This window comes from Argiope bruennichi, chromosome 8, assembly GCF_947563725.1.
Source record: "Argiope bruennichi chromosome 8, qqArgBrue1.1, whole genome shotgun sequence".
NCBI classification, from domain to species: domain Eukaryota; kingdom Metazoa; phylum Arthropoda; class Arachnida; order Araneae; family Araneidae; genus Argiope; species Argiope bruennichi.
The window spans coordinates 128,349,792-128,374,400 of record NC_079158.1 but is presented as its reverse complement, the minus strand read 5'-3'; the positions used below and the strand labels follow the sequence as shown (position 1 = coordinate 128,374,400).

Below are 24,609 nucleotides of genomic sequence, written 5' to 3'. Positions count from 1 at the left end.
AATAAGATTTCCCTGAACTTCTAAAATATCTATATTATTAGTTTAATAATTCTGTGATATTTGAGCAAACTTGGAATATATATATATATATATATATATATATATATATATATTATACACACAAGAATGAAACAATTTTTTTTCCCTGCTGTTGGTATGTACTTTCCTTTTTGTTTTTATAATTGGATATGAGAGTTATTATATAGGTTATTTTATGTTATTGTATTTTGTTTATTAGTGGTTGTATTCTTTTAATTTATTGTTTTTTTTTCTTTTCTATAAAGATGGCGTATCTCTTAGGCCTTAATTTCAGGTGATTTTCGGGTCATGAGGGGTCAATATTGTTGGACAAAAGTCTGGATTCCTCACAAAAAAAAATCCCTTATTTTGAATCATTGCCTGAGAGTGACCCTTGAGAGAGTCTTCTGGCTGTATTCTTATTTTATTTGGTTTAATTTTTATTCTATTTTCCTATTAACTTGGTTTTTATGACTGACTAGATTCATCTGTGTTTTAGTAGTAGCTGCATTGTCTCTCTCTAAATATAATGGTACTTGTTCGTGGGTAATCAAATAAAAGGGACCTGATCTGTCTTTTTTCCATTTATTATACATAAAGCAGCTACTGACGAAGACAACTAAAGCACATTAACAGAACATCACAAAAGCACGCGCACACACAGCAACAGGAAACACATCCGTTTCATCTCTAATAGGCATTACAAAATTCTGAATCATAAAGTAATAAAAAAGAAGCGTATCAAAGTTCAACAGAAACTGCGCATGCGCCAGTTTCCTGATGACTACAACTGGAATAGGGGAAAGGCGTCTCTAAGACGGAACATCCCGGCCCCCGTTGGACAGTTGTCCAACACCTTCTTCGAAAGGGAGTGGGCAGAGTCTGTTGATACTTCGCCGAAAAATTCCTTTAGGGGTTCTGATGTCTGCGACACGGACTAGTCCATCTGTTCCAGGATATGTCCTTTCAATTCGGGCCAAGTTCCATTCCATGGGGCTCTTGCTATTATCCTTCAGGAGTACCAGCTGTCCGGGTTTGATGTACAGTTCAGGTAGTTTCCATTTAGCTCGAGACTGCAAGGAGTTGAGATATTCTTGACTCCATCTTTTCCAAAATTTGGATCTAAGAGACTGGATGAGAGACCATCTAGAAGATAAAGAAATGTTAGTCAAGGAATCACTGGGTTCTGGTATTGACAACAGTGGTGCTCCCACCAAAAAATGGCCAGGTGTCAAAGGTTGAATATCAGCTGGATCGGCAGAAAAAGGACACAGTGGTCTTGAATTCAAAACTGCTTCAATCTGTGTCACCAGCGTAGTAAGCTCTTCAAAAGTCAACACTGTTGATTTAGTCACCTTCAACAAGATCCGTTTCATAGCTCCAATATTTGCCTCCCATAATCCACCGAAGTGAGGAGATGCTGGAGGTATGAAGTTCCACACTATACCTTCCTTGGCACAAAATCTTTGCACGGAATCCGATTTGCATTCTTTTAGCAGAGAATCCAAAATATTTTTTGCACCCTTAAAATTAGTGGCATTATCACTCCATATGATTGAGGGTTTTGACCGCCTAGCTATGAATCTCCTAAGACAAGCTAAAAAACTCTCAGTAGTCAAATCAGACACTACTTCAAAATGAGTAGCTCTTGTACTAAAACATATGAAAATTGCAATGTATGATTTTAAAGTCACCCTAGATCTTTTTAGATTAGGTTTAGTAATTATGGGACCAGCGAAATCGAGTCCCACCTTTTCAAATGGTCGAGATGGGATAACTCGATCTCTTGGTAAATCGCCCATCATCTGTTGAATAGTTTTATTTTTTACTCTAAAACAGGTTAAGCATTTTTTGATTACACTTTTTACTTTGGCTTGACCAGCTGGTATCCAGTATTGCTGTCTAATTAAATACAGAGTAGTTTGAACACCGGAGTGGAGTGCTTTTTTATGAAAGTATTCTATAAGTGTATCTGTGAAATGGTGTTTCTTTGGTAAGAGTAGAGGAAATTTTTGTGAATCTGGAAGATCAGAAAATTTTAATCTTCCGCCTACTCTTAAAAGTTCATCATTATCTAAGAATACATTTAAGTTCAGAAGGGGATTATTCTTTGGAAGAACTTTATTCCTTTTTAGACAATTTATTTCAAATTCAAACTCTCTCATTTGTATAATTTTTATTAAAGATTTTGTAGCATTTTGTAATTCTTTTACATTTAAATGATCTTTCTTTCTGTTTTGCAGAGCTGATTTACAATTATGTAAGAATCTTAAACACCATGCAGTTACTCTTATTAATTTGCTGAAAGAAGAATATCTTTTAATCAAATCATCATTTAATGGATTTACTTTTGCTATTGTAGAACTTATTAGAACATTCTTTTTCAATTCTAAATTGTCTGCGTCTTCTTTGATATTTGTCTCATTATTTATTTTAGCTAATTTAGGCCATTTACATTCATTTTTTAACAACCAATTTGGCCCATGCCACCAGAAGTTAGAGTTTCTAAGTTCATGTACCGTTAACCCTCTTGATATTAGATCAGCCGGATTATCAGTTCCAGGAGTGTGATTCCATTCAGTGGGATTGGTTATATTTTGGATTTCTTTAATTCTGTTTTTTACGAACACTTTAAATCTTTCAGGGTCACCCTTCATCCAATAGTAAACAATTGAAGAGTCAGTCCAGAAGAATCGTGTAACAGGAAAGTTAATGCACTTAACTATTTTACAGCTTAGTCTTGCTGCTAAAAGAGCACCCATTAGTTCTAATCTTGGGATCGAAAGTGTCTTCAGAGGGGCTACTCTACTTTTTGAAGCGACTAAATTTGATTTGATTTCCCCGTTTTTCAATAAGACTCTAATGTACACTACAGTTCCATATGCCCTCTTAGAGGCGTCGGAGAAACAATGTAGTTGAGCTTCAACTATTTCATTGGTTTTCGCTTCGGCGAAAAAATATCTAGGTATTTTAATAAGATGCAAATTTTTTATTTCTTCGCACCATTCATTTATTTTAGTGATCAGTGTTTTCGGGAGAGGGTCATCCCAGTCTAATCCCAAGCACCAAATGTCCTGTATTAGACATTTTATCTTGATGGTAAAAGGTCCTAAAAACCCTACTGGATCAAAAATGCGTCCAGCTACTTGAAGAACATATCGTTTGGAATTTATCTTTTTAGACAGGAATTTCTCTAAGCTTCGAGTGTCAAACTGGAATATATCTAAATCGGAATCCCAGGCCAATCCTAGCACTTTACAAGGAGTTAAAGCAGAGTTATCATTAATTGAATATTTTTCTTCATCTATTTCTAAACCCACCTCTCTCCATTTATCACGAAGCTCAACTGAGTTAGTTTTCCATTTCCTTAATTCCATGCTCGCTTCTTTAAAGATGTTATAACATTCTAGGCTTATTTGAAAAGCTGAATCAAAGTCTCTTTGGCTACAGATTAAATCGTCGACATACAATGATTTTCCTAGCATTTGACAGGTATTAGAAAATTGTTCTACATACCTCTTTAGATGGTATTGGATTGTAGCTGCAAGGAGGAAGGGGCTTGATTTGACACCGAAAAGAACTCGAGTCATCTTGAAAATTTCCTCTTCTTTCTTTTCCGGATCTTCCGTCCAGAAAAAACTAGTATAATTCTGATCTTCTTCGGCAATCTGTATTTGCAGAAAGGCCTTCTTTATGTCGGCAGTTATGGCAACAGCCTGTTCTCTAAAACCTATTAAAATCTCAAAAAGATCTGGAATGAGATTGATACCAGTATGTAAACAATCATTTAACGACGACTGTCCTTTCGCATGAGAACTCGCGTCAAATACCACTCTCAAACGAGTGGTAGTTTTATCTTCCCTTATTACCGCCCTGTGAGGCAAATAAAATGAAGGTTTTTCTTCTTCACATGTTATAACTTTCTTAATGATACCTTCTTTTAAATGATCTTCAATAACAGCTTTATAATCTAAATATAACGATTTATCTTTAATAAATTTTGATTTTAAATGCGAAAACCTCCTTTTAGCCACTTCAGAGTTATTAGCTAAATATTCTTTCATATTTGTTTTCCAAGGAAACTTTACAGTATATCTTTTATTTTGATAAACAATATTTTCTTCAAATTGTTTCATAATTTCTTTATCTACAGTATGTTTTTCGAAATCATCCTCTTCAACCCCTTCTACCACTAAATTCTCAAGATCCCAAAATTGTTTAAGTTGGTCCGAAATATCCTTTTCATCTACTACAATCTTCATGGTCATTAAGTCATTTGATAAACCCACGTGACCTTGCAAGCACCATCCAAAAATTGTTTCAGTCGCTACCAGTTTGTTGTTTAATCTTTTTATTCTGCCTGAAACGATTTCATAATAATAATCTACACCAATTAATATTGAGATATTCTTGCCTCTATTATCAATATTATCAGCTAGCTGTAAATGCTTTAATTTATAGTACGTTTTAGTAATATTGTTGTTAGGTACAGGAAGAGTAGTGGCTGAAATGTTTTCTGTAACCAAAGCTTCTACTTCAATACGTAAAGAGGGATCCTCACGGTTTTTTAATTCTACTCTCACTATATTGTAAGAATGTTCCTTTGCTTGTTTAGCGCCAAAAGAGTATACCGATAAAGATTCTTTTCTTATTACTTTTAACTTTAATTTTTCTGAAACTTCACGTGTTATAAATGTTCTCATACTTCCATTATCTAACATTAGTCGTACTGTTTCAAATTCGTTTGTTTCATCATTGCGTACTAGGGCTGCACATGTTTGAAAAAATATATTACCGCGAGAAAAGTTTGTTTTGTTTTTATCGTAATGTGAAATTGCGGTAATTACGTTCTTATTATCTTTATTCAAATCGGGTGTATTAGATTCTGCTTGAGAGCAAATAGATTTATTATGCTTCTTTCCACATATTTCACATGTCAAATATCTTCTCTGGCGGCATTCATTAACTCGATGTTTTGGCTTCAAGCATAAAAAACATCTGCCATCTTGTTTTAAAACACCGAGTTTCGTTTCTAAGTCGGTTTGAGAACATAACTCCGATCGATGCTCGCCTTTACAATATAAACAATTTTCGTTTAATGCTGACGCGGAAAAACATTGAAGATCTTTCGGTTTTGCGCTTGACCTTGGACTTCGCAATATATCATGCGAGCTAGCTGTGTTTCGACTGAAGTTGTTGAAAGGATTCTGTTTCGCTTTCGGGGGCGAATTTTCTTTGCGTCTATCGCCTTTTGAAGTATGCATAAACGCAGAGGATTCTCTACATTCAATTTCAATTCTTAAAAAATTTAGTAATTCAGTTACATTAAATTCGAACTTCACCGAATTATCAACTTTTTTTCTATTAAATTCAAGGACAAGATCTTCGGGAATCAATTTAATTAAAATGGGATAGAGTAAATGCCCATACATCTCTGAAGTAACTTTTAATGATTCTAAACTTCTTAAGTTTATCTCTACGGTATCATATAACTTCCTAAGACCATAAATATTATTTGAATCAGTTACTGGTACAAGATTTAGTAATTTTGACATGTGTGCGTTAATAACCAGTTCTTCTCTGCCAAATCTTTGTTTCAACAATTTTAAAGCCTGATCATAATTCTCGTCTGAGAGCGCAAAGCCATTAACCGCAATCGCGGCCGCACCCCCTAATAGTGACTTTAAATATGAGAATTTATCTATTTTTGACAGAGATTTGTTATTATCAATAGAATTTTGAAATTGATTCCAAAATTCTAACCAGCAACAGGGGTCTCCATAATATTTTTCAATTGTAAGTTTAGGCAATTTTATTGTCTTAAAATTATATTCGTTTACAGGTACGATGGCTGAACTTTCCTGAGTGTTGTTTACTGTATCTAAATTAGGATTTCCTGTAGCGCCTAATAAAGAAACATTTGATAATATTGATTGGCGCTCTGATTTATCTTGTAAACATTTTAATAGCGCTGATAACTTGGACAAACAAACTATGATTTTTTCATTGTATTCGAAAGCGGACTCAATTTCGGTTTCGAATTCCTTATCATCTTTGATTAGATTTTGTATAAGTTTATCATAGTCTTTTAACTGTGTAGACGATATATTCAAATAATTTAAGGCTTCTTGCAAATCTTTGGTGGTAAGAGAATCTATTTTCTCTTCCAAATCATTATTAATCTTGTTAATGTACTTTGTAACTGAAGATCTATGCAGACCTCTGGTTTTTCTCAATTTAGAAAGTTCATCCATCGTTCTTATATTTAATATTCAAAAACACCAAAATTAAAATTCTATTTCTAATACATCAAATTTCAATATCAATTTTAGATTTATTCATGCATTATCAATCAATATTTCAATAGTATTCTATCAGTAACCAATATCTTTAAAGCGAATATAGTATCAATATGTAACAAAAATTCAACTTCAAATATAAAAATCAAATTTCACTATATTGTTACATTCATTCCTTTTAACTTCGGACATTCCAATCCATGAAATTAAATTATTTTAAATGTCCGAGGTTCTCTTACATAAAGGAAAATATTCGCTCACCTTTCTGGTTACTGATTCCTTTCGATCTTCATAGCTGCTTTTCCATTAGATCAGGCCCCACGTTGGGCGCCAAAATGTTCGTGGGTAATCAAATAAAAGGGACCTGATCTGTCTTTTTTCCATTTATTATACATAAAGCAGCTACTGACGAAGACAACTAAAGCACATTAACAGAACATCACAAAAGCACGCGCACACACAGCAACAGGAAACACATCCGTTACATCTCTAATAGGCATTACAAAATTCTGAATCATAAAGTAATAAAAAAGAAGCGTATCAAAGTTCAACAGAAACTGCGCATGCGCCGGTTTCCTGATGACTACAACTGGAATAGGGGAAAGGCGTCTCTAAGACGGAACAGTACTTTTTCTGTTTTTTACCTTTTCAGTTTTAGTTTGATTCCGAAATAATTTAGTTTTGTTTCCGAAATAATTTTTTAATTCCGATTCCGAAATAATTTAGTTTTGTTTCCGAAATAATTTTAATTTTAAGTTGTTTCAATAATAGGTTTTAATTTCATAATGCTTATATTTTTGGTTACTTATATATATATATATATGGTTTCTACAAATTCGTAAATCAGTCACAATTGGTCTCGGATGATTAAATGGTTCCGTTTTTTATATTTAAATATTGGAGTGCCAATAAATGTATGTATGTATGTATACTTAATTCTGATTCCGACACCTAATTTCTGAATAATTAATATTATGCATATACATTTAATAGGAAAAATAGTATAAATGAAGTAAAGCATTCTATTTTATCCAATTTGAGTAAATAAACGTTCACGTTTATTTGAGTTCGCGTTCATTTGAGTAAATAAAAGCTGACGTTCTGAATTTTCTGAAATGTTCTGAATTCTAGATGTTCTTTTATATTTTTATAAAGATCCTTTCTTTCTCTGTCTCATATTTAGTAAAATATTCTACAGACACAAGCACTTTAAATAAAAAGAAAGGACCTTACTTTTGCGATTAAATCTCATTAAGAAAAGGGAATTTGATTTCTACTATCTTAGAAAAATGCATGATTTTAGGCCGCTTCACTGACTGTCTCGAGGAAGATATGACAATCAAGACCCGGAGTTTCCCCAAGGTGCTCAATCTAATATTATGAGTTTGTTCATTGTTCTAAAATAATGGTATTTACAAGTTCGTAACTCAGTCACATTTGGTCTCAGATTATTAAATAGTTCCTTTTCTTTATATTTAAATATTGGAGTGCCAATAACACAAGCCTGAAAAAAAAAAGATTTTTTTTTGTTTGTAAAATTTTAATTGATTTATATCAGCAATGATGATGTCATTCCAAAATGCAAACTAAATTTTATGTAACACGTAAGGAATTTTTACAAATGACGAGGAAAAAATTAACAAAATGCAGTATAATGCATACAGTTGCAACTGTAGTTACTGTTAACTAAACACAATAATGCTGTTCATTTACAATATTACGATAACTTTTGTGTTTTTGTTGAAGTCAAGAAGCTTCTTTTTCGGATTTTTCGTTTATGGTCCACATCACTGTCTCTTTTTAAAGACCAACAGTAATCGGCCATCATGTTAACATCCCACCGTCCTTGATATCTGCGTTCCATCTCCTTTATATCCTGGTGGAATCTTTCACCTTGCTCGTCACTCATTTTTCCTAAATTGCCTGGGAAGTATTCCAAATGTGAGTGAGGGAAGTGAATTTTAATGCTCATATTGCACCTCAAAAGATGATAAGTACGTAATAACTGAGTTACAAGTTCTTTGTAATTTTCTTTTCTCTCATTTCCCAAAAAACCTTTTACGACATCTTTAAATGCAACCCAAGCCTGCTTATTTCTATTTGTCATACATTGTTTAAAATTGGAATCTTTAACTCATTTCTTTATTTGTGTTCCATCAAATACACCTTCTTTAATTTTAGCGCTAGACAATTTTGGGAACTTCGATATAAGATACTCAAAACATTTTCCACCTTTATCCAAAGCTTTCACAAACTGCTTTATGAGTCAAAATTTCATGTGAAGTGGGGGCAATAAAATATTTTGTGGATCTATTAAATATTCATTTAAAATATTCTTCTTACCAGGAATCCATTCTTGTCTCTTCGGCCATATCTTTTTTATCCAGTGACTTTCTCTGTCCCTGCTATCCCATTCACAAATAAAGCACGGAAATTTAGTAAATCCACTTTGTTGCCCGAGAAGCAGACATATAACCTTAAAGTAACCACATGTTGCCCACTTGTGTTTTATTTCAGTGAGAAGCATCTCCATACTTTCATATGTTTCTTTCATGAAAACGGAATGTGCAACTGGAACTGATGCAAGTTTAAATTCGTTATGCAATAAAACTGCTTTTAGACTCCTCTTTGAGGAATTTAAAAATAGTAGCCAATCATTCGGATTATAAGGAATATTATCTTCTAATTCATGTAACAAAGCAGGTATCACAGCACAATAAACAAAGAAGTTATCAGATTTGAAAAATGATAAAAATTGCTTTTCTCGATTGCTGTACCAACTAAACGACGTATGTGTCGTTAATAATTTTTTTCTCTTTTAACCTAGAGCCTAATAATTCTGCATTTTCTTTAGTTAAACCTAAATCACGAATTAAGTCATTTAATTCGGCTTTATTAAATTTTTCAGGTACTTCATTTTTCACGGTGAAATCCAACTGCCATCTATGTTTTGCATTTTATAATAAAAGGTTTTTTTAAATACAATTATAAGTATTTATTCAATATAAATGTATTATTTAATTTCAATGAAGTAAGAGGTTTTCAGAATTTATTTAAACAAATAAACATACATACTTTATTAATTTATCCTATCCAAATCGCAAAAAATCTGTGTATTTTTACTTATTTAAAAAATTTACTTTTCAAAAAAACTGTACGTGATACGTAAAAACTGATATTATTTTTGAAATAAGCATGCGAAATTACATAAAAAACAACTATTACTTTTAAAACAAGAAATTGTTGCAGGCTGGTGTAATCTTTCACTGAATATCGATTTCTTCGGACAAAAAGAATGTATAAAATTTGGACTTCGTTATTTTTTTAGAAATATATTTATTCACTGGAACTAAATAAAATATTCAATTTTTGCCATTTAAATCTGAATTTTATGATAAAATTGAGAAATTTTCAATGAATAAATTTTTGGGATAGTGCACAAAGAAATTATATTGTGTACTGCACATAAGACTGTAATGCTGAACGATTCTGTTTTCTGTATTCAAATTTTTAAAAAAAACTTGTTTGCTATCAGGAAAAAAGTTTTATTTTAATTGAAGTTTATTCACTCCCACTTCAATTTAAAGTTCAAATTTTGGGAGTTGATATCGAATTAGATATATATACATAGATACTATAATGAGCAGAAAAACGTAAGGCTTCTGTAATAATATGAATTATATGACTATAAAATTGTCAAGCTAAAAATATTTGGTTGAAGAAAATATTAAAAAATCAGATTACTTAAAATTTTGAACGGAAAATTTCATCGAACACGAATCAAGGCGGTTTGTAAAAATAATAACTAAAAAAAAGTAATATTTTAAATTTTTTTAAAATAAAATTTCTAAATTTTCTGTATTTAAAATTAATAGAGAAAATTAAATCTCATCTTCTCTTCTTTCAAAAATAATTGAATAAAACATTTTAAAAGCCTTTTAAGAAAATTAAAATAGAACTAAAATAAATAATTGTATTTTTCCAAGTTGCGATTGGAATATCTGGCTTCTAACAATGAGCTACCATCTCTACTCAAAGTGGCATTTAAATTTTAAAAAAACAAACAGAGAACTATCCTCTATGAAAAATAAAATTAATATCACTTTTCCACATTTTTATATGATCTTCAAAGAAAATCAAAATAAGATATCAGTATCTCCTTTTAGAAAACGAAATCATACAGTGAGTCTAATAGCCAATTAAATAAATAAAAGTAACAATAATATCTAATTCAAATCAATTCTCTTGGGAGCAAGGAAGAAAACAGTGGAATTATTGGCACTCGGAAGCCGAACCTTCATCTGTTGACCCTCTTACTTATGTGGTGAGCTCTCGGCACCCTCCCTCTCATTCGACAGTAAATCTCTCGCAACGATTTCCTAAATCCTAAAATGAAAGGGAGTGGATTCTAGCGTCAAGTAGAGGCAAGTGTCCAGAAGATGAAAACCTACAAGTTTTAACATATACATGTTAATACGAATTAAAAAAAAAAGAAAGTAGAAAGAAATAATTGGTGTTAGATATGATATAACGTTATATACTTAAACTTGCAGCAATGCTATTTCTCGGGCATAAATATTTCTATTAAAGTAGCGCTTCTTAATCTTTTTATGTCCTGTTAATGTTAGAGGTATTTTGTGAAAATGTTCTATTCCCGAAGACAGTGCCTTCTGGCGAATGACTTTTCAAAAGATCTCATTCGTTGACTGAAATATCTTAAACCCGTGGGGTTCTTTAATATTTGAAGCTCTCGAAAGAGGCTGCTGAAAAATGAGCTACTACTCATGATATGACAGTTAGTTTCAAGATTGATATATTAAAATATTTGGTTGATTCACAGGATATATAAACATTCTTAAAAAAGAGTCGAATTTCTTTTTCTTGGCTTCCAAATAAACATTAATCAAACCTTATTCAAAATAAAAATCAATCTGTGCCTTACAGGACATGAAACCTTTCCAGGGCTATCTCTGTAAGTTTAGTTCATGTTTCCATAATCAACTCCCTCGTTTGTTCTTATCATTTTAAAACTTTACGTAATTATTATTGTTTTGTCTTATTTTATGTAATTTTTATCTCGATTCATGCTCTTTGATATTTTTGCTACTTTGCTACTGTACTGTGTTATTATAACTACACACAATAACTTGTACCTTTTGATTGGTGCAGTATGGTCAAATATGGGTTTTGCGCCTTTAAACCCCACAAAACCAATCAACCAACCATAATCGACTTCCATGATTAGAATCAACATTGATATTCGTAAATCTTGCCCCCCCCCCTCCTAGAAGAGTTCTGTTCGAATTTCACAAGATATATAAAAATTCTCGGAAACGCTCGAGTTAGGTTTTGAAATGAAAGGATTAAAACATGAAGAACTTCGAACTTCCCTTTCCGGTTTTCCAAATAAGCATTAATCGAACTTTATTCAATATAAAAATCAGTGTGTGTATTAAAGGGTATGAAGCTTTTGCAGGGCTATTCTATCGATTAAGTTTATGTTCCCATGATGGATACATCTGCAATGATGGGTATCTTCTAAGCCAATGCTTTATAAATTAAAAGATGACAAAACATTTCATATTAACCGTTTCCAATATTGAAAATTTATAGATCTAGTGTGAAGTTATTATACAAAGCAGTACAGTATGTTATGAATTATAACCATTATGAAAATTCCACATGAAAGAAAAGATGACATCAAGAAAGATTTAAAAAAAATGTCTTTAATTGAGTCTGTTAGCTCTTACAATTCACACTGAGCCTTTTTCTGGAAACACCGTTCTGGATATATATCTTTATATAAATGATAAATTCAGTTTTTATGTATTCCAAAATAATTGCCTATCATCATGTAAATAACTTTCATCATCTTCTAATATAAATGACTGACCTGATAATTTATTAGTTGCATTTCCCAGATGAGGGGAAATTGTTAAAATCTAAGGGCACTTTGTCCCTCTCCTGTTTCTGCTTTGGACCTTCAATGGTAAGAATGATATTAAACCTTCAATGCTTCTTTGAGAGCTGCGATACATTAAAATCAACCTGTGTTAACTAACTAAATTACTTACTAAAAATGTAAATTAATATTACACCTATTTCAATCAACACTTAAAATATTTAATCTAATTAATTATTTAATTTAATATTTAATCTAATTCTTGATTAAAGCGACTACCTACTCATTTTAAAGATATCAGCATAACACAATTGTATTTAATATATGCAGATTTTACTTTTTACTGAGAGTCATATTAGCATTGATGTTTTATCATGAAATAGCGTTATTTAAAGATAAAGCCTAAAACACTAAAGACGTTTATGCAAATTGGAGATTATAGATTATAAGCTTGAAAAAATTATTATTCAACGCTCGAGTTAGGTTTTGAAATGAAAGGATTAAAACATGAAGATTGAAGAAAAACGATCATTGGCAAGCCTTTAAACTATTCTTTAGATCGTATAAGTAAGAGAAAATCTATAAATACATCCCAATTAAATAAACGATTGTAAAACAAACAAGACTGAAAAAAAAATGTTTTACGAAAAAACAAGAAAAGAAATAATTGAGATTTCTTTGCAAGCATTCATTTTTTCCAAATAACTTCTCCATTAATGGAAACAATAATCACTATATTTATTCCTTATTAAAGAAGATTTTTTTTAAAAAAATCATTCAGTTTAAATAAATGTTTCTTAAAAAAAGTTTTTTTTTAAGTCATTTGAATTTCCGGAAGTGGAAGGAGAATTTATTGCAATAACATGAAAATGAAAGATATTCGCTATTAGTAATCTGATAGGTTTAACAAGAGAAATTTTTAAAATGATTCTTTTATTATACTGTGCATTAAATTTTTAAAATTAAATTATACTTATTTCCTTATTTAACAAATTTCTTCTTTAATCCGTTGCTTTAAATATAAAATCTTAAAATTAATTTTTCTTCAAAAATATTACTAATTAGTGCTTCTTTTATGGAATCAAAATTTAATTACATTAAAAATAATTAAATTTTTATTTGACTTCACAAGTGAATGCATTTTAAAATTGTTAGACCATCAGAAAGAGAATGAAGAGCCGCTTACAAAACTAAACCAATACAAATTTGAAATGAACAAATTTAATTAAAAGTTTGCGAACAATTAAATTTGTGCAGTTATTGCTATGTGTGTGCAATTGCAATTCGTAAGCAATTATAATTTTCAGCAAAATAGTTCTTTTTTCATTCTTCAAATATATAGGAACAATGGGATGCTTACTACAATAGTAGCGAAATGGAAGTCACTCTTCTTAATCTCTAAATCGTAGTGAATCTCTGCCGCACGCGAGCGGAATTTGCTCTAATCCCTAAAATATCCCACTCGTTTGGTTGGTTCACCCTCCTGTCTAGTCAATTCCTGGCAGAAGATTTTCCTAATCCCCGTGCGGGAGGGGAGGCTCTCCCTCCTGCTCAGTCAATTCTGGCGTTTAGAGCAAACCTGTAATCAAAGGACAAAAGCATAGTAAAGCTAACATGTTATAATTGATATTCAAAGTGTTCATTTATTTCTTGTTGAATTCTAAAATTCTATTAAAATAAAAATCTTAAAAAGCATGTAGAAATTAAGAATAAGCTTTAGGTATATTGTTATTGTCAGTTTAAACTATCTCAGAAGTGGGAAGTTAACGTGATGACTTAAAAAGTATTTTTATGTGTCGTAGAGCGGAAGAAAGAATCACAAGAAATTAAACAAGTTACTTGACAAGATCATTAGAATGTATAAATAAATTTTAAAAGAAAATATTTTATCAGCAAGTTATGAATTTCAGAAAATAAGTATTAAAAAATTACTTAATCAACAAATTTATTGCCGCTCATGTCGAGATTGTCATAAATAACGTAACTTGGTAGAAAAGAAATCCAGCAATAAGTTTTAAAAAATATTAAAGTAATTCTTGGGTATTAGAAATCATTTAGTAAATTAATTTTCTGTTTAAAATGAATATTAAAATGTTCAATTATTTTCATCAACTATTATACAGAAATTATTTCAGTTTCCAAACGGAAAAAAAGTATTAAAAGTCTTTGCAAAGAAGGAGAAAAAAAAATATAAAAATCTTAACATATATCTTAAAGATGAATTAAAATTTTAATGAAGGGTTTGTAGCATGAACCCTAGTTGTTGATAATTTACAATAAAGATACGTTGGCTTTTCACTAGGCGGTGCTATATACACAACAAAATATATTTCTTCTTTTATCTTGAATGGCAAGATAAATGTTTAAACAAAAATCTTCGTCAGTACAGTTAATTATCAAATACTTTTTAAAAATATGTTTTAAAATAAATTTATTAATCCTGTAATTTGTTTATTTATTTGATTTTTTAAATTTGAATAAAAATTAGTTCTTTTGTTGTGGAGCGGAAATTTGGAAGATTTTGGAGAATTTTGAGATTTTCTTAAAGTGCTGGTCTTTTCTTAAAAGGATTTTCTAAAGTAGTGGTTTAATAGAACGATAGGTACACTGTAGATGAAGAAGAAGTTCAGAGAGTGACCACCTTGTGGCTGAGGTCCAACCACCTTGAAGAGTATGTCAATTCAGTGAATCGGCCGGAGTTACGGACGGATTATGATAAAAACCGTAATCGGCCACAACAAATCCTATCAATGCTACTTCATTCTGTGGTGGTTGGGTGACCGGCTGTACACAAGAGGAACAACCACTTTTGTCGCTTTAATCTAGGATTGTATAAATTAATCTGAATCCAGCTCTAGTCATAAGATCTGTGCTACGTCTGCATGCTTAGGCCGACTTCTTCTTTTAAGGTATTTAAGTTTTAATAGCTTTTCCAGGCTTCTTCTACAGCAAGATTTAGTTTAGTTAGATTAATATTCCTGTTTTGAAACTATAACCTCAGGACGAGACCACAGTATTTTGAACCTAGGTCATATGATAAGAGCGAAAACTTAGCAAATGACCGTTTTCTAAAGTTTCAGGCCCCACTATAGCAAGACATTTACTTCCAACGTGAAGTGAACATGCATCACATCAGCAGCAGGAAAATGTCTATTTGTTGATGAGATGTTTGGTGGAAGGATTCTTAGCAATAATCCGTTTGAATTTTAGTTGAGAATTTAGTTTTTAGCTGAAAATACTTTTCATAACCTCATTTCTGTGCTATATGATACTTTTCCCCTACCCCATATATATCTGGAAAAATTAAAATTTGTAGATAAATGAAATTAAAAACGAAATAATATATTCAAAAGTTTATAAAAACTGTTTTCATTGTTTAAAGATATAACATCAAAGCTTTTAATTGTGATGATTTCTTATTATTACATTTGCTAACTAACTCGGAAAAATTCGACAGAAACACTTTACGTCACAATTTTTGTCTTCGAATTCCTGGTATTCACTAAAATGTAAAAACTGGATCATTTTATCGACTCAAACCTCGATCATTCGAAAGTTTCATTCAGTCTCCGTTGACAAGTGATTCAGAATTTCCACTCACCAGCTTACAAGTCAATTTGTGTCAGGATTTGTTTGCAAGCGCACTGCCTTTCGAATCGACGGCTTTCTGAAGGGGTGAGATAACATTCGAACATCCCCAGGGAAGGGGAGTGTTTCCCCCTCGAAGCAGGTTGGATTGATGCATGATAACATATTCCGGATTTAATTTGGGGAGGGATCCGTCCACTAATGACAGAGGGGGGATGAGTTAAAGCAGACGGTGACAAGGGGAGGGCCGCTGATCTCGACAGATACAGTTAATGAAATAAAAGAATTCTCACTTCATATTTGGGTGCGAAAAATATCAACACTTGAGCATTATATTTTGTTTTTATACGTTGAATGAATTTTAGAAAAAGAAAGAAAATAAAAACAGTAATCAATTAACATTAATGAAAATTGCGATATCTTCACAAAATAATCGTTTTAACAAAACTTCTCAAAAAAAGACAAAGTACCAAATATCGTAATAGCGTGTGGAAGTTTTTATGAAGTTGTGTTAATGCTTTTTATCTTTTTCATAAAGCCTAACTAATATGTAACGCTTTAAAGTAATTGCCTCGCTGTTGTAACAAGGCATAAAAACATATGCAAGATAACACATAGAATTATTATTATTATTATTATTTTGGATTTTCCAAGTTTTCAGGGACACATCCTCACCCATTTCACAGTAAATGAACTTTAAATGAACTTACTAGCCGCTAAGGCCACCTGTTTTAGAGGAATTTTACTAAAATTGCATAGAACGATGTGTACTTGTGTTGTAATGTTGATTAAAAATTGGAATTACAAGAGGAGAGCAAGCGTTGGAAAATTGAATTCAGGACGAGATTTAATGAAATGGTAGCATACCATTAGAATTTTCATTTATTGAAGTATTAAATAGCCAGTCAATGCTGATTAAATAATCTCTAAACTATTGACATAGCTTATAAACTAGAATGCTGTCACTGCCACTTAGTGACTCAACAGTGCGATCGGTATAGCACTCACTTAGTAGATGGGAAATCAAAGTCCGATTTTGACGCATTTTAAGGTTGTTTTAATTGCTATGTTACTAGTTTTTTTTATTCCGAGACATATGTTCATTGACGTAATCTTAGAATTATAATTAAAATTTAAGATATAAATAATTAAAAATTTAATGGTAATACTTATTAACTAAAATTTCTTACGACAGAAAAATTATTCAATAATTCCATAAATGTATTCTACATTTATTAATTTCATTTACATACCAGACTCAAAATTATCATTAAAACATTGGAAACAAAATGCATATTGACATCTTGCGCAATTAATAAATGATGGATATTTAGAAGAGCAAGTGTTTTATTTGAGATATCGTGTGGAAACTAAATTTCATTTACATTCAAAATATTTTTCATTAGTTTTTAAATTAATTAAAAGATTTTATTAACTTAAATCATATTTTTACAGAATTTTTTTTAGATTCAGATCTAAAGAATTTAAAATATAGCTAAAGTACTTTACCTGCTTAAAGTTTTTTTTAAGTGTTCTTACAGATTTCTGCCAGGGCATTCTGATGATTCTCTTCCTTCACATTCTTTATTATATTGTCTGTTGCTGTTCGTTTGTATGCAATGTCATCTAGATAGCGAAATAAATAATTGTGTTTACGGAAAAACCTTAATTTCCTGGTATTCATCCGAATTTGAGCTACAGATCCCATTGATTCTTCTTTTGTTCATTAAAAATTTGACGTACTAAAGATTCAACAACCGTTTTTTATTATTTCCTTTCAAATTTTAATGTCGGGTCAATTTGCTGATGCATTTAAAAATTATCAGCTGCTCTCTTTAATTTCCAAGTTAGATACGATTTTGTAGAAACCAAAATAAATGTTTGAAATTATTTAAACCTATCAATTTTAAAACACTTAATGACTTAAAAGGCGAATTAATAATTTCCTATCAATTATCTCCATTTGTGAATTATTTAATATCATTTAGTAGCTGCGTTAAAAATTAAATTTCAACTATAGTTCAAGGATCAAATGAGTTAAGCTGTAGTTTGCCTTAAAAGTATTTTTATTTTAACTAAAATCAACTGTAAATAGTTAACTTAATTTGAAAAAATTAAAATTAAAAGAAAACTACGCATCAGAATCGAGCCCTGATATTTCGATCAGCAGTCTGCCATTTTAGTTTTATTTCTAATTCTTCACACACAAAGCTTTGTCTGTGTGCAGAGTAAATGCATAAAAGAAACGAGAATAAATGTTAAAAAATCAACTTAACAATTACAATATTTTAACAAAATCATAGACTAGATTTAAATTTTTTGGATTCTTCCATTCTACATTTCTACAAGGTAATCATAACGGAAATTCTATGATAGTTATTTCAAGAAGGATTTATAGCTTTATATCTGAATTCTAATTTGAACACTTTGTCATTGATTTTTTTTATTTAATAAAGTTGAGCATTACTTTATTATCTTTTTGAAAAGAAGAAGTTTTTGATGAAATTCTGGGGAAGGCACCTAAAAAAAATTATCTTAAAAACTCATCTATGCAAAACAAATTCCTGCTTCCATTTGGGTCAATCAATTGATTTTTAAATAGTCTTAATCGTTTTTAATTTCATATTACGTATATCCATCTAAAATCTCTAAAGAAAAGCGCAATTTACTTATTAAAATTCACAGATATTTAAGGAAAGGTTGCTAATGGTATTCGACTCGAAGTCCTTAGATAGAAGCCGAGTCAATGCCGGCTCACCAAGGTGTGATGATTGACAATGACAAGGCAAGGCCACGTGCAGGATTAGTTACTCGTCGCGAATCATTGAATCGTGGATAATATATCGTACCACATCTATCACCTTTATCGATCCTGCCATAAAGAAATTGCGGTGCCTTTCATTCCTCAAAAACGGCTTGAATAATAGAACCTATGTTGTGAGTGAGCATATCAAATCATTGTAAGAAATGGTTTTTTGCCAATAAGAATAGACCCTCGGGGGGGGGGCACCTCGATATGAGGATGAGATGCTTCCGGCATGGTGGTTGGATCTCGCCACCCTTGAGGGTACAATAATAGGTGGGGGATCTGACTCCCCCCACCGATGACGGGACGTACTTCCTTCGGGGAGGGTTGTACCGTGGCCGGTGTCGGCCCCTAGGACTCAACCACAGTTCCCGCCAATTGCTGTTGCGGCGGTCCGGTCATTCAGTTCTATGGTTTAAATCCGTGTGCCTTAGGGCGGGTCGGAGAGTTAGAAGGTTGACTTGCCAATAAGAATAAAAAATTTTAAGATCAAATCATACATTTAAGCCCTCTCCTTTTTACATAAGAGATGTCAAAAGGTAAAAGAGCAAAATGGACCATATATTGTTTACTTTCTCATTAAAAAAATTCATTTTTTATTTGATTGAAAAATCATGATCCTTTTTTTGAGAAATCTAATGTTTTTCAGTATAAATATCTATTATATAAAATTATTTGTCGTATGAAAATTCAGAAATTTTATAGCTATCCAACAACCACTGACTCATTATTTGCAGTATTACAAATAAGAAAGGTTTTGTATTTCATTTTCAAAAGAATCACTTCCTCTCTCAGGAACAAGAGTTCTTATTCCTTACTTACTTATGAATTTTCTATTATGCTTACCAGCAGCATCATAGAGTAGTCCCGCGATTTAAACTATTACAAAGGCATCAGTTTGCGTTCCAAATTAAAATCAATTTCATGCTTTTTTTTAAAAAAAGAATGTGGATTCATTTTTTGCTAATGATTGACACTTCTTTTCGGCTGTTAGTTTCTTTAGTTAATTATTCAGATATTTTATGAAAGTTCAAAAGGGGTTTGGAAATTTATTTGCGATATCTATTAATAGCTGCTGTGGCAATATATGTACTTTCTTCAAACATATATAGTTTTCTGATGCAGTCTCCAGCTTTTTGTTTACAACTTGCTGTTGGTGATGAGAGTACATAACATATCTGGATCAAAAATAATTAAAATAATGGTTCGGACGAAAGCAACTATCCATTTAAGAGCACGTTAGGGAGTTATTAGAGAGTTATATTAGCACCCTGTTTTAAAGCAACACTAGGACTATTTTGGAACGGACCTCATAATTTTTAACCGCAGTCAGATGACGAGGACGACTCCTGAGCTTTCACCCTCTCTCCAAATTTCCAAGCCACACTTGCGAGAGGACGTTTGGCACCGACGGATTTAACGTGCACCAGACACGCTTACACGACGGTTCTTCTGTGGAATTGGGTCTCTAACTTGAAGGCCTCCGGTTCCGCAGCCGAGACCTTACCACCAGGTCACCACGGCGCCCTTTCCATTTAAGAAGCATTAGCACAATTCGATCGAGAAATGGGTCTTTCATCTTTGAAACAAAATTATTTTTAAATTTCAGTTTTAGCGGTGAGACGTGAACCATTGTTATGGATTTAAAACTAATTGCTGAGCTGATAAGAAAGTTCGGGAAATATAAAAAATAGTATATTATCATTAAGAAAACAGTTAAAAAAAAACTACCATCGCAGAAAAAGAGTGGTAAATAGAAATTTTATCTTCACACATAATAAAAAAATATAAGTAAAAGAGTAAAAAAAAAAAAATCAATTCTCCCAACTCAAGATTTTTACTAAAAATTCTTCGTTAACGGCTACTCTTCCACCCAGATGGCTCGGGCTATGAGAGTTCCTGTTTCTTTTTGACCGGATGTAATGCTTTTCCCGCAATTTCGGAGTCGTAGCGATTATTCGCGGAGGAAGGAAAAAAGCTATCAAGATCCCAAAGCTATCAAGATATTACGATGTAAATACTGAAGGTTTTCTCAGGAATGTCGGAGAGACGCTGTTTTTCTCAAATATTTTGGGTCATTTTCGATTTCATTATTTTGAGACATATAAAGACAAAACATGAAATTTGCACTTTATCTGAATCAGGGATGCTAAAAGATTCTTCATTCTGGTTATGAATGTAATTTAAATAATATGCGTCCAAAGAGGACTTTGCAACAAAATTTCCTTGCTGCATATAATGGATGGCAGAAAAATCGTTCAAAATATTAACATCTAAATACACGCAATATCGTCAACTATGGTACAAGACGAACTTTCTGTTTTAGTCTAATGATGTAAATGGGCTAAAACGGTATTATTTTAAAGCAGGGGTGGGCAGACTTTCCCAGGGTAAGAGCTACTTCTAATTTTTTCAAAGTGTTGTGGTCCACCCAGTGGCGTAGGTGTGGCGAACTAAAAAAATGGTCTACAATATTTATATCATATTACAATTTAATAATAAATACAGAACATGTACTTAACCTATGTAACTGCACACATAATAATAATAGCAAGATGCAAGCATAATAATAATAGCTTCAAACATAATAATATCAAATAGTTCAAAATACATTAAAAACAAATCATTTTCATCTAAAGTTAGTTCTTATAGTTAGTAGAAGACTTAGTCTGCATACTGTCCATCCATTTTGAATATCTCGGTATACAATTATAATTGCTAACCTTGCACTGGATAGTTTGATAGTCTGTGAGATGGAAACGATATGTTGTCTTAATTATATTCATCATGGAAAATGCAGATTTACGCAGGTAGGTAGAGCCAAAGACTGATGTTAAATGATATGCAACTTTTTTAAATTAAGGTGTTTTACTTCGGCCATTAGATTTACAAAAACTATTCTTAAGTTCTGAACTATGTGCTTTTAAAATTGTCATTTTGAAGAAGAAAAACGACGTTTTCCTTAAGAGATAATATATAATTTATATTTTCAGTTATTTCTTCCGCGTCAACATGGCCAAATGGATAATGCATGAATGTAACAAGAAGTTTCTTTTAGTATGCGCGTCTTAGGTTTTGGTAAAGGCGGTCATCGGAAAATGTCTTGGTGGTCCACCAAACGATCGCGATCGACTTAATGCCCAACTCTGTTTTAAAGGAATATATAAAGGAATATCTAAAAGATATCTAAAGGAATATTTAAAGGAAAGGAAGTCGCTTTTGATGTTTCAGCTTGTCGCTCACCATTTATCAATTTTATTTTGAAAATTTTTTCAAAAAAACAAAAAACAAAAAATAGGAAAGAAGAAGACTATTGCTTGAAATTGAACTCATTACTTACGAATCTGTTATTTTAGACATAATCTCAAAATTACTTCAGTGAAGAATCCTTCTGTAAGCGAAATATGTGACACTTCAGTTCCCATAATAGAACAAACATGTTCAAGAGTTTCTATTCCTTTTGCTTCTAGCAAAAGAATTTCACAAATGATAAAAAGCTTATCATGCTAAATACAGGAATTTATTAAAGTCTAAAAGCAGAAAATGTTCAGATAAGTTTGATTCCACCCTCACAGAATTTAAGAAGAAATTAGACGTTTATTTGATGTTGCTGACTTGTTTAAAAGGAAAAAAAAGTGCCAGTTATGGAATAAAAGGTTCTAAACGATCAACGCTGTAACATGAAAATGGTCATAGATAATATTCATATTTCTACCATAAGCGCTTTGAGGAAGAAAGAAGCAAGAGAGAGTAAAGAACTACAGAAAATAGTTAAGTTTAATCATGAACGGTGCACAAGAAACGATTACTGACGACAATGACAACGCTGAAGAACAACAGTGTTCTTTACCAAAAGAGGCAAACCATCCAGATCCATCAAATATACAAGAAGAGATAAAACTACCAGGTGCCTGTGTGGTTTAATATTAAGTTAACGTTAAGTTACCTATCATGTACTTATTGTTCCAAACATCCTTTTAACCTTATCTCATATTCATGCTATCTCTCTAGCTGTCTCAAGAACGTAATAGATTAAATTATTCAAAGAAATGGGTACTTTGCTGCTTCAGAAAATAAATTTTTGATCATGCTGAGGATGATTGATGAACGTAAAATAAAAAAAAAATAAATAAAAAACAACAACCTTGATTTAGGACAGATTTTAAAAGCAAGAACAGAAAATAAAGACAGAGTCAGGAAGTTTAGAGTTCCAAAGATAAACTTCGATGAAAAGAATTACATCGATATGATCTCATGGCTTGAAAATGACGTAAATGAACCTCCTTGCTAAAACATGTTTTCCAGTGACTCTCTCAAAGACTTTATACAGAGGGCATCTGAAGCTGAACCAAATAATGTAGGGGACTCGGTTATCGACTTTCCCCGGCTTCCTTGTCACATGCAAGCAGTTGAAAGAGCTGTGAAACTGGTGGCTAAATCGAATCAAAATATCTGTGGTCCAATCGCAAGAGAAGGATACATAAGAGAAAAAAATTGACTCAAGCGTGAATATACCAAAATTTAACTAAAAAAACAGTTTAATGTGGCAATGAAGTAGAAACAAATATTTCGTAGCTATAACATTAGTAATCACTAAGGATACAAAAGCAAGAAACGCAAAATTTGACATAAAAATATTTTTTTTCATTATTATACTTTGTAATTAATAATTTTTCCCAATTACAATGCTTATATATGAATTTAAAATCATTTTTGTAACACTATATGAACGAAAAATTCATAAAAAGATTTTATCAAAGTTTATAATTTTTCAACTTTTTTACAAAGTATAAATTCTTTGCGGCACCTCAAGATATTGTTGTATTGCAATCAGAATTTTTTAAAAATTACTTTTGAACTTTTCTTCTCCATTATTACGAAACTAAAATCTAAGAAAAAAAATGTAAAGGTCTTTTTAAAAATTTCATTTTTTTTTCTTCTTTTTTTTACAAATTTCAAGTTTTTTGCAGCATTTTAAGATAATGCAATATTGCAACCAAATTTTAAAAAAAAATGTTTTTGAATCTAAAAGACAGCTTTTCCGAACTATTACCAAACTTAAATCAAATAGAAAAATAATTTTAGGGCACACTAATGTACATCCTACCATACTTAACATGACAGAAGAAGTTTGAGGAATAATACGTCATAGGATGCAAATGCTTTAAGGTCATTGGTTAATATTTGCATCAAATTTTATTTATTTAAATTTCTATTTTGAAACAATTTAACAAAAAGTTAAAACAGACTTTGTGGCTTTAAACTGAGGTGAGATGATAAGAATGATATTTAACCTGACATCGATTCTTCGGAACCTTCAAACCAAAGCAGTGGAAGTCATTTGATAATTGACTCTCCTGCTGAAATTTAAGATACACCAGGCCCATATGAGTAAGAAAACTTCTGAGAAATTAAGTCTTAAATCATGATCATTTCCGTTAACTCTTTTTAAGTTTTCTTCATAAAGTTAGATTTTTACGAAAAATAATGCTGATATAGATCTCGGAATCTATAGTAGATGCATCTTATACAAGATACTTTAATAAATGTTTTTAAATTAAAATATTTTGAAAAATTTTATGCATTTCTTTTTGATCTGATTAAACTATTTTACTCTTCAGTGACATTCTATGGAGTTTTATTCAGTGACATTATATGGAGTTATCTATAACTTTCTAAACTTGTCTAAAATTGTTTCGATAAAGAGTCAGACCAAATACAAAAAATGCAAAGAAATGAAGCAATTAAGTAAAAACTGTTTGGGACATATATTTTTAAAACTGCTCTCAAATACTTATAATTCAAATACGAAAGACTCTTTTTATACATAATTCTCGGAGCATAAAAGAAAACAAAAACTTTTGGACTAAACACATGTAATGTGTAAAGTTTCAAGTTACAAATGATAACAATTTTGAAATGAATGGAAATAATACAAGAAAGATTCAAGCTTATTATCGAAGACAGTTTTTAATGTTATCTTTATCTGTTTAATG

The 24,609-nt window shown here is 31.4% G+C and overlaps 1 protein-coding gene across 1 annotated transcript; it reads right to left on the bottom strand.

Moving 5' to 3' along the window:
- Nucleotides 1–801: 801 nt before the first annotated feature.
- LOC129981050 (uncharacterized) lies at nt 802–3,616 on the bottom strand. Its single transcript, XM_056091665.1, has 2 exons — nt 3,535–3,616; nt 802–1,164 (listed from the first exon to the last, which is right to left on the bottom strand). The coding sequence occupies exons 1-2, from the start codon at nt 3,606–3,608 to the stop codon at nt 831–833; spliced, it is 408 nt and encodes a 135-aa protein (XP_055947640.1). The 5' UTR covers nt 3,609–3,616; the 3' UTR covers nt 802–830.
- Nucleotides 3,617–24,609: the final 20,993 nt, after the last annotated feature.

Bases quoted from the DNA above. Each gene is read 5' to 3' on its own strand.
- LOC129981050 (XM_056091665.1), bottom strand. From the start codon at position 3,608: ATGACTCGAGTTCTTTTCGGTGTCAAATCAAGCCCCTTCCTCCTTGCA. The intron at 1,165-3,534 runs GTATGTAGAACA...TTTATCTTCTAG, and splicing joins ATCCAATACCATCTAAAGAG to ATGGTCTCTCATCCAGTCTC.